General features: G+C 37.2%; 1 protein-coding gene and 1 long non-coding RNA gene across 2 annotated transcripts in view; one reads left to right on the top strand and one right to left on the bottom strand.

The window, feature by feature from the left end:
• trim36 (tripartite motif containing 36) overlaps positions 1 to 4516 on the bottom strand; it is an 85357-nt gene extending 80841 nt beyond the window's left edge. Inside the window, exon 1 of the mRNA XM_051930188.1 lies at positions 4256 to 4516. Coding sequence (XP_051786148.1) covers positions 4256 to 4330 — 75 coding nt within the window. The 5' untranslated portion in view covers positions 4331 to 4516. The remainder of the gene's footprint in view (positions 1 to 4255) is intronic.
• Positions 1 to 16138, top strand: part of LOC127528867 (uncharacterized) — a 67504-nt gene that overhangs the window by 2231 nt on the left and 49135 nt on the right. The window lies entirely within an intron of this gene.

The following is a 16138-nucleotide window of genomic DNA, read 5'->3' as shown; positions in this document are numbered from 1 at the left end:
ATAATTTTGTTAACCACTTTTCAACTACAGGCTCAATAGAATAAGGTTGTAGGAACAGCACAAAATCATGCTGTCAGCGCAACTGGCTGCTTCAAATTGCCAAAGTAGAAATGTTTTGTGTTTATATAGCAGTCTGCCAGTGGTAGACTAGTGACCAGTTCTGCTTGTTCTGTACTGCTGCTAGTCAGAGTTTGGTCACTTCCCACTTGTACTGAATTTACTTGGTATGAAACTGAAAAGGCAGGCATCCAAATTTGAAACAGTTTTTTACTATTTGTACTTTGTAAACTTTTTTTACTACAGTATACCTACTAATAGCTTGTACTTTCAAGTATGTATCAAATGCATGCTAGAAAGCCAACAGATTACTTAGCTACTACATGTTGGGGAATACTGCTTTTCAAAGCTTTCAGATAAAGTAGATTTTAGCATGAGACATTACGGACAGAACCAAGGTGTCATTGGACAGGCACAGTCAATATAATTATAGATAAGTAGTTTAATTCAAAAGTCAAAATTGACAATGAGAGAAGCAAGCTTTTGGAACAAAAGTAGAAAGTGCTTCCAGAAAATCACAAACTGACAAGAACTGAGATGCAAAAATGTAAGTGACATCTGTTACAAATGCACTCCCATCATTTGCTGGAATATTAGAAGGCGTGTTAGTAGGGTACTGCCTGCTAACTGAGCACCTCAGAGAGTCAAAGTTCACCGAGATGGAATTATAAGTGGAGAAGCATCTTTTAAAAAGTAAATGTCTTTGTGGGGAGATTTGTCAAAAATGCGATCCCACCTTAGAAACAAAGAAATTATCAAACATAAAACTGGACAGGATGGCTTCACTTAATCACTGAAGACTTTATGTTAAATTCTAATTTATGTCTCAATACCCAGCAACACATTATTACTGACCACAATTAACACATTTCTTGAAAACTTAAGAGTTTTTGGTCTTATACCATTTTATACAGGTTATTCATCCAAAAAAAGAACTTTAAAAGTATGCAACTGTGGAGAACTACATTTAATAGTACTTAACGTGCTGCACATTGGTCGAACATGCAAGTAAAGATTTCTGCTTACTCAGTGTGCACAACAATATTATTACTATTAGAAAATGGGTGAATGGCATGAGTTTCTAACTCAAGTCAAGTCTATTTTCATGTCTACACAGTATTCCTCACTGTATGATACTGAATTTGGCTGTAATTATAGTGGTGCAATTATTAATTATACATTTTTAACTTCCCTGCTGACTCACCTTCTGTGTACTCATTCACCAGATTCATGGCTGGCATCACACTGCATAGTTGTCAAGTCTGACAGCACGTCAGTTGATGAATGTTGTTACCTCTGACCCTGATTATCAGACTCCTTAACAACTTTTCAGTACATTTTAAAAGCAATGGGCCTTTATCATAATAAGGTCAGCAGCCAGAAGTGGTCAACAAAGCAGTATATAACTGCATCCGGTCTTCTCTGGTGTATCAGTTCTCTACATCACTTAACTTTGTCAAAATTTGGCCATCTAAATGTGTTCAGATTAGTGGAGCATTATTCAGAAAATGGTTTAAGTTTTTCTTTCAGCAGTTTATTTTAACTGTAGAGTTAAGACACTGAGGTTAGTTTAACACAACTGTGTCATTTTGTCTGATATTGCCAACATGTATCAATGCATCATTAGCAAGTTTCTGTTACATTGCAGCCACTGCAAGGACCTAGTGATATAGTTAAATTAGTGAGAAGGTTAACATTTCACACATAAACGTTTTATTCATGAATAATTTACTGGCCTATGAGTAATCGCAAGTTGAAACGCTCTCAAAGTTAATCCAAAGTGAAATCTGCTAGAAAAACTTAACCTGATAATGTTCAGATATTTTGTACATGGAAGGATGTTACATAACAAGCCATGCTGGAGTTTTCTTGATCTCCCTGTTTTGATCACTTTAAATAAAATTTGCATTCTATAATCAGGACAGCAGATATTATTGAGGTGTTTAAGGAGGCCACCCAGACTGGGATTACTTTTAGCTTATTTTATTCCACACTGTTACCTAGTGTAACCAAATGGGTAGAATGTTGAAGGAGACGTTTGATTACTTATAGCAACACCTGTTTACAATGTTTTTTCAGAAAAAGATGCTATTGAGGGAAGAGTGTACAAAACACATGGGAATTGGGCTATATTATCAGAGTTTATTTATTGCACTTTTGTTTCGCGTAATCAAATTACCTCTTAAACTATACTCCGTAGCTTTCTATTTAAATCTTAAGCCTAAATGGTAAATGTCATTTAAATTACTGAAATAAACTGACAACCTTAATATAATCACTAAATTCAGTGAAACTGAAGTAGAATGGTTATCTTTAAACATGTATCCATCATTACTATTTACTGCACCCTTACTAGCATAGGCAAATAGTGCAATATCATTATTCAATCAATGCACAACCTCAGAGAGTTTTTTCCAGATCAGAGAACTTTTCTAGTGTGCCAACAGCAAATCTTATAGATGGCGGTGAATAACAGATAATGATAGTGCAAGTTTTAATGTAAGATCATTTGAGACATGCTGATACTTTGAATTAAATAAGCCATTAGGGATGTAGCCTAGAGCTGCATCCCTGTTGCTATGTTGATAGTTTAATTTTATTTTGCCGTGTCTGTGTGTCCTATGCTATTCCAGTTTGAGGATTATTATTATCTTTTTAATTATTACAGTTGTTCTTTATGTATGTTGCAGCCTATGATTCACTCCCTACCCGTTCATGATATGTTGACACCCATGAAAGCAAAATGAAAATTATGAACCTGCACCTGAAGAACATAAAAAAAGAGAATGTTCTGTGTAAAGGGAGTCTCTGAGAAGCCGAGTGCTGTGCATCCTCCACCCATAATAGACATGCATAGGTCCTCTGACATTAAGACCAAACATTGTTAGTACACGAAAATAATATAAAACAATGTAATCGAACAACTGAGTCCCTGTGTTTGTAAAGTCAGATTCAGTATTATTTACGAAAAACACACAGAAGGGGAAACACAAGTTTCACACAGCACACTAGCAATATAACTCGGGACTACATTACAAATGCAGCAGCCCAGCCAAGTGACACCACATCTCTGTCATCATATAGTTGGGGATATGGCTAAGGAAAACATAATGATTGAGGAAATACGTATGGAGAGAGTAATAGTCACCAGTAACTTTCCTGTTCCTTTACTGACATTTATTCAAGTATATAATGTGATCAGGCAATTCTGGCTTGATAAGCCTCCTAACCTCCCACCACCGCCTTACAGATGCTGCCACCATCTGTACTATTGGTCCCTTAACATTGTGGTTCACAGAAACGTATCCACTATTTCCCCAAACCAGACCCCCATAAAACCCACCCCTCCCGGGAAAATTACAATTTCTTGTGCACCCCAATGGTGGATTAATGGATATGGACAGTCAGGCAGCTGTTACCATTGACAAGATTTTCAAGCTCAGTTGATGAAACTATTTCACAGTTTGCTTCATTGCTTCTTGGACGAGTAAGAGAAGAAACTAAAAAAAGCGATAGTACTGTACTGTAAAATGGTAAAACACAGGGATTATTATAAAGCGCATATACTCGCATAAAGTAATGTCCGATTTGGTAACCTAACAAAAATTCGGATACGTTTGTTTTGACTCAAAAATGTTTAAAGCCCGCCCGACGTCTGCCCTTTAAGGCCGAACGTGAAAATCAGGACTTTTTACGATCACTCCAGGTGGTCATTTAAACTGTAACACCTGTCACCCTCCATCGTAGAAATGCAAACATCATCACAAGGTGTAACAGCGTTGTTATCAAAGGTGACAGTCGAGAGGAGAGCAGGTAATATGTCTCAGTGGGACACCTGCTGCGGATTGTTTTTTCCTTCTGTTGCAGGAACGCTCAAAAACAATGTTAGTATAGCGGCAAAAGGAACAATATACAAGATTGCTCGTGCAAAAGACTTCCTTAAAGTTAACGGCTGTTAATTATACTCTGCAACAAGTTGCAAAAGAACAATCGCGAAGGCAAATCGGCGGTAAAAATGAAAACAGCAACATGTTACCCATCTGCCAAAAAAAAAATATTGCACTTTAAAAGGCAACATAAGCGCTAATCATCTGGCCCCGTTTATGTTGGTCAATGGTCACTTCGCGAATGCAATGCGCCACTTCTTCCCCCGCCCAGTCGCATGTACTGTTTATTCGTATATTTGAATTTCACTTACCTCGCCCTTTGTTATTCTTTCCACTATTGAGCCAAACTCGCTGATGTCTTCCGAGTCAGACATGCTGCTAGACATGCGTGTTCTATTAAAAAGCTATAATAAGAAAATGAACAACACTGCTGATGACAAAAATGAGATGTTCGGGTGGGATGTTTAAACTGCGGTCTTTCAGTCGCTGCCCCGGCTTGCTAATGTGTATTTTTAGCGGCAACTGCGTTGGAGGGATTGATCAAACATATTCCATTCCTAAAATTAACAACAAAAAAAAAAAAAGAAAGCCCATCCAACTCACAGTACACTGTAATGTGGGAAAGGATGAGATAACGGGACACGCGTGTTGTATTTCAGCGCACCGCCTGCAGCTACAATTCAATACGGGAGCAGGGCATTTAGTCTCATCATCGGTTCCACCCCCACCCTCCCTCGTGTCCATCAGAGGGGCGTGGATGATCAGATCTGATTTCAGGGAACTGAATGTGTGTGTGTGTGTGAGAGAGAGAGAGACAGAGACAGAGGGAGAAAGGGAGAACTTGTACAGCTTTTCTGCTGCGCTTGTATGTTTCGTGCACACAGCACTCGAGAATTGTAAATTGTGAAATTTGACGTGGCGGGGTCGCCCTGACTTGTCAAAAGGCATTTCACATAAAACAAACCCAAGAACCCGTTTTGAGAACAGTTGACCCCTACTGTACTCACTCAGCATATAAGTATGCCACTTATCCCATGTTTATTCGATGTACCACAAGTGACAGTGATAATTTTATAAGGTTTTAGCTGTACAAAGAATGCTTGCCTTTAGAGCACAGTTAAGTGAATGTTTTTTTTATCTTTATCTGACAACTGTGTGTTGCTCATTTATGAAAAATAAGTGATCAACTAATGTACTTTAAAACAGTAAAAAATTAGTTGAGGATTCTTACTGATCACTAACATGGCACAATTGCACATTATTAAGAAGCATAAGGAGAAAGGTTTGACTGTACATGTGCATTCCTTTAATGTTGTTACTTTGTCCGGTTCTGGTGCATGGACATGCATATCCCTTATGTATAGTAACAGAAGGCAGGGCTGGTCTGACTTCCCAGATTGAATGGATGGACCCTTTCCTGTCTGAAAGAGCCAGGGGAGCCTGCCTGTCAGGGCTGTATAGTCCTCCAGGGCACTAGGTGGCAGCATCATTGGTTGGATCGCCCATGAGCACACCTGTGGGGCAACCTAATTTTTGTAGTCACTGTGAGGTGCCAGGGGTGCTGAGAACAGTTAGCTCTGCGTTGGTGGAGGGGCTTCGCTAACCCAGTAGTGCTTCCTGTGTGCAGTGCTGTGTCCTTCCAGGTCCAGCATAAAAGGAGCTGCCTCACCTCACTTAAAAAGTCAGAGCCGGGAGGAGGAGGAAAAAGCTCATCAAGAGGAATGGTGGAAGAAAGGAAGGAAGGAAAGGTTAAGACTATTATATTATTTTGAGGAGCAAGAAGCCTGTTAGAGGTACTGTCTCAAATGAAAAATAGTTATCTATACCAGGGAGGTGTGTTGTGTAGTTGTGCCAAAGGGCTTGGACTCTGACATGCTCCCTATAGGCCACAATATGTGCATGTACAGTATATGTATAAATATATAGACGTATGGGAAACTGTCCTGGGCACTGGCCCATCACAGCACACACACATGCATGCTCATGCCCTTACCCACATAGAACCATCCAATTTAGTAATACCGATATATTTATCCTCTCTTTCCAATCTTTAAATTGTTTCTTCAGAAAGTAATGCATAAAAGCAGTAAGGAAACCAAAATATTATTAGATGTCAGTGTAATTCCACATGTACAGTATTTGTAGAGAAGATCTAAGATAAAAGCCAACACTTGTGAAATATTGTATGTGCCAAAGCTTCAGTCCTAATAGCATTCCAATAAAGTATAGCCTCATGTACACACTTAATGGGATCTCTTTCTTACTTGAATAATTTAAAGTCCTAAGAGAAACACCACAAAAATACATGAAGAACATTCAATCTCCACATCGTAGCCTGCTATTTGAAACCAAAACCTTGAGGAAAGGGCATTGTTGTGCCATTATTGTACATTATCATTGTATCTAAATGTTCAAAGTGGTTATTAACTTGCTGTTCAATAAATCAGTTACCATGTATAATGAAAAAGAACAGTACAGTATCAGTGTATTCAAATGCAGTCAAAATTTAGGACGTTTAAAAACTGGATCCAAACATGAAATGAATTTAATAAAGATTTTCTTAATTGATAAGATGCAAAATATAAGCATGTTAGCCTATAACTAAGTATAATGGGTGCAGGTTTTAGCACACTGTTTCTCTAAGTAATTAAATGAAATTGTAACATAAATTGTGACCTCTATTTAATTCTGTACAATAGATACAATATAAGGTGCTACTAATATAGTAAATTATTCTATAATTGAAATTCTATACAATATAAACATACATATAATAAATATCACTGTAATATTCAATAAAGCACATATGCAGTAATTGAACCTAAATCTAAAGTGCTTTACAAATCTGGCTCATATGTACCTTCGGTTGACAGATGGTGCATTTCCGCTAATTCCATTTTAGTCTGCTGCAGGTCGCTAGGCATTATTGTTCTTGCATGTAGAAAACTAATAAGACAGAAGATGTGAGTTACCCCGCAGCTAGATTCTCATGCTACCTAACTGACTGGACGGTTTAATCTCAGGGTTTGCTACAATCAGAATCACTTTTTTTCATGCAAAGATAGGAAAATAATTTTTCAAGAATATTACTGTTTTGACTATGTTTAATAATACTATAAGAACAGATTGCATTGTGAAAAGAAAGAGAAAATGCTTGACAAACTTTTCCAATCAAAATACTAATGTCTAATTATAGTCTTGTGTGTTTCTCTCATTATTCTAAAAATAGCAGAAAGAAATCCCTCTGTAGCATAAGCACATATGCAATTGCACATTATATTGTGAAAAAGATTATTTTAGTGGCCAATTCATGCCACCCATACTGCACAAGTAATGGTTGACAGAATGCTGTACAAATGTGTGTCTGATAAAATTTTGTTATGCTCTCTTTTGTGACTAAGTTAGCAAGTTACTTTTTCTCTACCATTTGTGCTGTTTTTGATGGCTGTGAAAAGGTACAAGGCATCCCAGATCTGGAGCTTACGCATTATAATAAGTGTACTGGCATCATTTTTAGCACAGAATTTCAAGTGATATTTTAGGTTATGTTTTCTTTAAATAACGCCTCTTTTATTTGGCTCAGGAATTATAGTTCTGACATCTTTAAGAAAAATATGACTAACTGAGTAGTATGAGTTGACGAAGACATTCAAAGGGTTGAGGTTCCTGCCAGTAAAACCCATTTATTGCTGGTTGGTAAAAGTAACAAAGAAAAAAAGAAAGAAAAAGTGCATTTGGACATCACCAGTGTCATCTTGAGCACATTGGTCAATTAAACTGGCGCCCTTAGGTTGTTCCTGGAGGCTGAAAGAAGCAGGCTGTAGGTATAGTGAAGATGGGGTCACTTTTCTTCATCTTGTGAAATGGCCTCTTGGTCACAGAGGAAGATGACAAACACATGAGCTGCGGTGCAAATCCTTTCCCTGTGTTCCCATCGAATGTCTTCTTAATATGAGATTAGATTGCTTCTTGGATATACAGTATACACACATCCATTTTCTGAACCACTTACCTAGTTCATGGTCACTGCAGCAGCACTAAATACATGGTAGGAGTCAACCTTGGACTGAACATAAGGCCATTGCTCCATATAGACAACCCCCAGCCCTCCTATTAATTGAGGATGGTCATTATTTTTGCTTAAGGTAGCTGTTGGACATTTGTTTATGTGAGACAATCCACCTTGATTGGAGAAGGCAAATTTAAAACTTATCAGTGCAAGGAAGTGGAGAAGAAAATAGATGACTTCAACAAGTTATACCTCAAAAATCTATCAATGATCTTGTCTGGAACTATCACTGTGTATATTAGGTTAATTTATACACTGTGATGTTTTGTTTCAAGAAAAAAGAAGAAGAATCTGATATGTCTAAACATAAACCTGAGTATATATTAAATGGGCATCACAGAGTAGAGAATATTTTATTACATAATATTAAATGAAAGAAAAAAGCTAACCATTTCCCCTTTCCTATTTGGACAGAATTTGAGGCCCGTCTGCGTCTAAATAATGCAAAATATGTATCTTTGTGGTGTAATACGTGCTAAATTTACTCTAAAATCAACAAGCAGCTAACCTTTTCCAGTGCTAATATTTGTGCCGAGATTCATTCAGATTCAGTTATTATGGCCATAAACTGACGGTCCTGACACCCAGACACACAAATATTGGTCAGGCCATGTTCAGGGTGACCTGAAATGTGTGTATCTGTAAAAAAAAAAAAAAAAAATCAAAATTTTGACTGCCTTATAATACATACAGTATATATATGGTACATACAGAGGATTTAGAAGGTATTCAGATGCCTTCACTTTCTGCACACTTTATTGTGTTGTAGATTTAATTTTAAACTTATAAATTTGTCATTTATGTCCATCAATCTACACCCATTAACACAAAATGATAAAGCGAAACCAACGTTTCAGAAAGGTTTGGAAATCTTTGATTCATGTAAGTATTCAGACCCTTAATTCAGTACTTTGTAGAAGTCCCTTTGGCAGAAACTACAGCTTTAAGTCTTCTTTGGTAAGTTTCCACAAACTTTGCACACATTGATTTGAGTATTTTATCCCAATCATTCTCAAAGATCCTTTCAAGCTCTGTTAGAATGACTGGGAAGTGTCTGTAAACTGCCATCATGGTGTTTCTTCAAAGATGTTCTATTCCAGGGGTCAGTAACCTACAGCATGGCACACAAAACGATTTTCAATGGCACTCTGACTGAATTGAAATATAGTAAAAAATTATATTTTAATTACAGCGCACGCGTTTGTGGCCTCACCCTCATTTTGCGTATGCAACTCACATGTAAATGGAAACCATGTGTTCAGTGCAGGCCGTGATACGTTAAAACAAACCTCTTGTTATAATATTTTAATTACAGCGCATGCATTCGTGCTCTGCGTCCACACCTATGTTTTGCGCATATGACTCAAATGTAAAGGGAAACCATGTATTCAGTGCAGGCCGTAGTAAATTAAAACAAACCTCTTGTTATTATTAAGTAATATATTACCCTAAAATGACTCATAAAAGACAAAAACTTGATGTTCGCTCTTTACAAGACTCTTGGACAAATGAATATGGATTTGTACAACAAAAGGATCGTACTGTGTGTGCGTTATGCTGTGAAAGTGTTGTGTGTTGTATGTCAAGACATTATCAAACAAAACATCAGTCCACATTTAAAAACTCTGATGAGACAACTGAAGCTATAAAAGGGCTGTTTCTGGCTTTAAGAAATAAACTATTTATTTTAGTGAAATAATTGAAACCAAAAATAAAGCCACTGGACGTAGTTATACGATTGCTTTGCATTAATTGATTAATAGCTCTGATTAATAATAAAAAATGATTAATCTTATTAGAATTCTTTATAATTTTTTCTTATACAAACTACGTATTTTTAATTGAAAAAACTTGTAATTTTTAATAAATGTGTTCAAAATTAAAATTTGACAAAACATTCTTTTCACCATATGATCCTCCATCCATTATCCAACCTGCTATATCCTAACTACAGGGTCACGGGGGTCTGCTGGATCCTATGTATTTTAAAATATTGAATGATCAGTAATATAAGTATATGCTGTTGAAGGCCATTATAACCGGACCAATTTTGATACTATATATAACAAAATTGATAGAATTATGTCGGCACGCGGAATAGCACTGTAACATAGGTTCGGCACGACACCACTGAAAGGTTGCTGACCCCTGTTCTATAAAGTTTAAGTCTTGGCTTTGCCTAGGCCAACTCAAGGACAGTTATTCATGTCCTTAAGCCACTCCAGCATTGCCTTGGCTGTATGCTCTGGGACATTGTCGGAAGGAAGGAGTCCCAGTCTGTGGTAGCAAGGAGTCTTGAGCAGGTTTTCTTCAAGGTACTATCTATATTTGGCTGCATTCATCCTTCTCTCAGTTCTGACCATTCTCCCTGTTCCCATCGCTGAGAGGCAACCCCATAGCGTGATGCTGCCACCACCAAGCTTCATTGTAGGGATGGTATTAGGCAGGTGATGAGGTCTTCAGCAGACATAGTCCTTGGAGTTCTGCTCAGACCAGAGAATATTTTTTTCATGCTATCAGAGTCCATTAAATGTAATTTGGTAAACACCAAGCTGGAGTTACCTTCTTTTTTGTAAACACCTGATTGATGGAGTGCTACTGAGATTTTCTTCCTTCCATCAGTTTCTCCTATGTCAGCAGAGGACTTCTGAAGCACTGTTAGAGTGACCATTGGGTTCTCTACCTGAACAAGGCCCTTCTTACCTGGTTACTCAGTTTGCCCAGTCAGCCAACTCTAAGAAGAGTCCTAATGGTTCCAAAAGTCTGTGCTGTTGGGAACATTTAAAGCTTTGTAAATGGTTTTATTCCCCTTGCCCTGATCTATGCCTCACCACAATTTAATCACAGAGTTATACAGAGAATTCCTTGGACATAATGGCTTGGTATTTGTTCTTTCATGTATGAACTTATACACAAAGGTGTATGTCTTTCTAACCTATGTTTAATCAATTCAGTTTGCCACAAGTGTACTCCAGTCAAGTTTTAGACACATCTCATGAATAATCAAAGCAAACAGGATGAGCCCCACCACAATCTGGAGTACCATAGCAAAGGGTCTGAATACTTATATGAATAAGAGATTTCAGTTTTTGAGTTTTAGATGATTAATACATTTGCCGACCTTTTTGAAAACACACTTTCACTTTGTCATTATGGGTTGTTGACTGTAGATTGATGGGCGAAAATGACAAATGTATCCCTTTAAAATGAAATCTACAACACAATAAAGCATGCAGAAATTGAGGGGACCTGAATACTTTTTGAATTCACTGTACTGTACATACTAAAATGATAAGCGGTGCAATTTCAAAGCTGAGTTTGCATATTTTCACTCAATCAGAGTTCAAGATGCTGTGTTATTTGAAAACTTTATTATCTGGCACCAAGGAGAAAAGTATGAAAATTTGAAGTGCATTAAAATTATTAAGATACTGTAACTAATGAAATAAAAAATATATTGCAAACAGGACTCTTTTGACATTGGTCTACCAGTGACAGTGAAAATGATAATCTTCTTATATAATACACTACCGTGTCTGACTGTTAGTCTGTCCAGGATTTTAAATCACCTGTAGCTTGCAAACCATTTGACTTATTGACCTAAAATTTGGCACATGCATACTACATGACCTCTACTTTCCGCTTTCAGGGTGATGATTTTTATTCCTTTTTTTATTTTTATTTTATTTTATTGTAGAATCAACTCTGGGCAGCAGCCAGCAGGGTGGCCATGTGGCGCATGAGTACGGGTGCCGTTCTCATTCCCTACCACCTTCGCCGTCCCCTACCTCTTCATATCTTAAATCATTCTTGAGGCAGATTGAAGACTTCAGTGTCAGCTTAAGTGAAAAATGAAGAAAAACGTACAAAGTAATTGCAACACAAACACTGACTTAATCAGTTTTAACATGAAAAGATGCTGACGGAAGAAGAGAAGAAGCGGGCCGCTAGAGTGGAGAAAACAAGAGCTGCTCATGAAGCTGCAAGCACATCAACCTCTGAGCAAACGAATGCTAAACATACAGAGAAAGAGGATGAAAACTATACGTCAAGTGTATTTACTACATGTTATTGTGCTGTACGTTGTTACTGGTATGTAAATAACTCGATTGCAAAGCAAAGTTGGCACCAGAACAAATTTAGCAGGGATGACTCTGACTGAATTGAAATATAGTAAAAAATTATATTTTAATTACAACGCATGCGTTTGCGGCCTCACCCTCATTTTGTGTATGCAACTCACATGTAAATGGAAACCATGTGTTCAGTGCTGGCCGTGATAATTACAATAAAATAAAGCCCACATTATTTTTGGTTCATAACAGATTTGCCTGAGAGTGCATAAGTAACAGAGTGCAGCAAACAGAACTTCATCCTGCATAACGCAATGCGACAAAATCTCACTGTAGCAAGCCAAAATCGTAACGCATAGATCAAATGTGTGTAAGGTGACACCAGAAGTTTTTGCTTTTTCAATATTTATTGTATATTAATCTGCAGTGTTATTCACTGTGTTGAGTGAGTTCCTAATTGGCACAATCAGTACCAAATATTTTCCTGTGCTGCATTTTGAGTTGCCTCCTGTTGTCATGTTTTTAATGTTGTTGGGCAAAACACAGCTACAGGCATCGAGTTAATGAAGAGATGTTTGTGGTGAGAGAATGTCGCTGGGTTAACACTAGAATGTATATGATATATAGTTATGTGAAAGAAATGGGTGGGTCTCTTATGAGGTCCAGTTCTACAGGAGGATGGGGTTAGGATTTCAGTGATATACAGCAGCTTACCCATTTTTCCCATCCATCCTCAGCCAAGAAGACCGACCAATCAGGTGATCAGTGACATCACCACAGGGCCTCCCTGACCAGCAGGAGCATGACAGACCAGTGTTGTCGATCCCAATACTTTTTTTACATACTCTTTTATTAAACAGGATCAATCTTTCCTTCTCATAATATATGTATTTATCAATGGCATATAAACGAAAAATAAAAAGATATTTGTAAAAGATTACCAACATAGAAAGAAGAAACCAAAGTACATTTGTTTGACAAATCAGATACTTTTCAGTAACTGCTTCACCAAAACAAGACAGAAACAGGAAATTGTTTTGGACATGATCTTTTTCCCTGCTTCATGATATTTTAACTTGTAGTTCAAATGGTATTAGAAGTTCAAGAGTATAGTTTGTATTGACAGTTTATTTGTCTCGGTCAGATATGAAACTGATATCTTGTGTAACTTGATAAAGTATCACTCAGCAGAGGTGTAACTTGACTATCGTGCTGAATGTGTACCTCATGAAATATTTGCAGAGCCTAACAATCCCTGTCAGTTCCATTGGTTTATACTAAGGCTATGCAAGAAAGTCAACAAGGCTGTGTAGGGTAACACTACTGTATCATATCACATTGGCATGCTGCCTTTCCTTTTAGAAATATGTTAAATCATTTTAAATATGACCATTGTTTTCTTTCCATTTTTATTGTCTTTCTTTTACAAATACATCTGTACATTTGTTTTTTTTCTTTCTACACTTAATTAGCTCAGTTCTTGAAGTTAAATGTATGACACAGTATATTTAACATGTAGTATAACAGATGTAACTATAACTGGAAAAATAAAGAGTAATTAACAAATTTAAGTTGGTTCCTTCATTTCATCCTGTATCCATCCAGAATACGCTCTAGTTAAGATTATGCAGGTTCAGGAGATGGATGGCTAGACTATTTTGTCCATTCATTTTTTATTCAGAAAAAGAGCAGCTATCTGCATTTTTAATATTTAATTTAATTTATTGCACTCATGATTCATGTTATTTTATAAAATACTCATAAAAGTAATAAATAAATCTTCAGCTTTTATTACTTGTGCATTGAGACACTACTGCAATGAGACCCTATTACATTTGTTCTTGAGTGAGACTTTTGTTGCCTATGATACGAGGCGTATAGAAGAAGTGATTAGAGTGGATTAGGGAGCTTGCCAGGTGCAGCTGACACCCGTGCCTTCTTAATGAGAACACAATGCTGAACTCAGTTCATTTTAATATAACCAGTTTTTCCACTGCCACCTCATCATTGCAATAACTTCAGTCCAGATCTAAGGTCTTGGGTTTCAGATTTTGTAGGGATTGGACAATCTACTGTATTTAAGATGATTTTCTCCCCTTAGTTCTCTTTTGTTTTGACATTCCATGTTCATGTTGGTTTACTATAATTGTCATTTTTAAATTGTCCCAGTGTGAGTGAATGTAGGTTTGTGAATGATTGTATCATACAGTGGAATTTTCCTGGTCTGATCCTGTTGTTTACCCAGTGTTTTATCATATTACTAGATCACTGGTGATGTGCACCTAATATGAAACGTATCGACTATCCTTTTAGGTTTTTTTCTTCATGGATGAATAAAAAGAAATGTCAAATACAGCTATTTAATTGTTACCTGTAACCTTTTACCTGTCTCACTATTTTTATTGTACCCCACATATTCAACTTTAATGGCAGGCTGCTTGTTGACTTGGACTGTCTTTTAGTTTTACTCCTTTACTTTAACCCAGTTTACCACAAATAATCAACTTGTAAAGCATCCTTTGTGCTCCAAAGGGACCACAGCTAGAAAAAGAATCGTTAATTCAGCACTCCCTAATATTAGTGTAATGGGTGTATGGTCACATTCATAGGTAATCTAACCTAAACATAGTTAAAATATCTGACTACACCACCCAGTGTATCTGGGATCTCTTGAAATTTAAAGATAATAGCACACAGGTTTCTTTAAATTGGGCGGTGAGAACACACAATGAAAGACACAACATCAATTTCAAGAAAAAAAATGATAGCAACTTGTATTACACTAGACAAAATAAAATCTACCAAGAAGATAAAAGTACATAAGAATCAAAAAATATCAGGAGCAAAAACCTTTTGAAAAAGAAAAACACACAGTCCACACTCTAAAGTTTGTTAAAACATAACAATAGAGGGTACAACTTTTGGTGCTACAAAGTCCAAGTTGCATGCTTTGTTAACACAATGATTAGACTTCCAACTGTCCCACTGAAACACTCTGTTCACTGAATGCTTGTGTCCCAAAAGAAGTCTTGCTTCTTGTCTGCCGGCTTCACTTGGTCCTCTTGTGAGTCTTATTTCTCTCTCTCTAGTGAAACAGTTTCTTCCTCCCTGGAGGTCGGTGTCACTGCCCATGTGCCTTGCATGTTTTCTGCCATGTATCCTCATCTACCCTGCACTCAGTACGAGTGATCTTGACAGCTTTCTCAGTGGACCATCTCTCTTCTATGCTGTCCGCCCTCTCACACCATCATTTGGACTCGATCCGTCCCTTCTCCTCGCGCTCACTCTCTCTTCGCACTGTCTGAACACCACCTACTGCCCAGAAGTATATACCGTATATACTCACGTATAAGTCGGGACTTGAAACCTGAAAAATCAATCATAAAATCAGACTCCGACTTATACGCTTGTTCAAAAATGTGACACTTTTTTTTTTTTTTTACATTTTCTTGCCTCCTCCAATCTCGCCTCAGTTTCTCAGACGCATCGAATTTTATTGCAGCAGCGCAGTTACCAATTTCTTTCGCTACTTCAACGACGTTTAATTTAAAACCAGCTTCATATTTTCTTCTGATCGAATGCTCCATCGTAGATAAGGGATGCTCTTACGATAATAGTGTATGAGGGTGTGAGATACGAAAAACACAAATCCGTGCAAACATTGCTTTGGAATAGTTCGGGTATTACCGTGTGGTCATGTAGGTACAATACATAGAAAAAAGGCAGTGTGCTCCGTGGTTACTCTCTGAAGTGGGCGTTAGCATATCATAATCTCTTGCACCAATAGCGTGAGTTTTCCTCATTCGACTTATACGACCGACATTAGAAAATACCAGTAATTATATGGTAAAATCAAGTCCCGACTTATCCGCGGGAGAACTTATCCGCAAGTATATACGGTAACTGCTTCAGCCTCTGTCTAGATCAACATGACAATCGATTAAACAATGGTACATACCAAATTCCTTACGTTACCAATAGTGTAAACACATTTTCATTGGTTAAAAAAAGAGTATTATCAGCTATCAAGAATTACATATACCAGTGTATGC

The sequence above is a fragment of the Erpetoichthys calabaricus genome, chromosome 7, assembly GCF_900747795.2.
Source record: "Erpetoichthys calabaricus chromosome 7, fErpCal1.3, whole genome shotgun sequence".
In the NCBI taxonomy this organism is placed as follows: Eukaryota; Metazoa; Chordata; class Cladistia; order Polypteriformes; family Polypteridae; genus Erpetoichthys; species Erpetoichthys calabaricus.
This window is presented reverse-complemented; position numbering and strand designations above follow the sequence as displayed.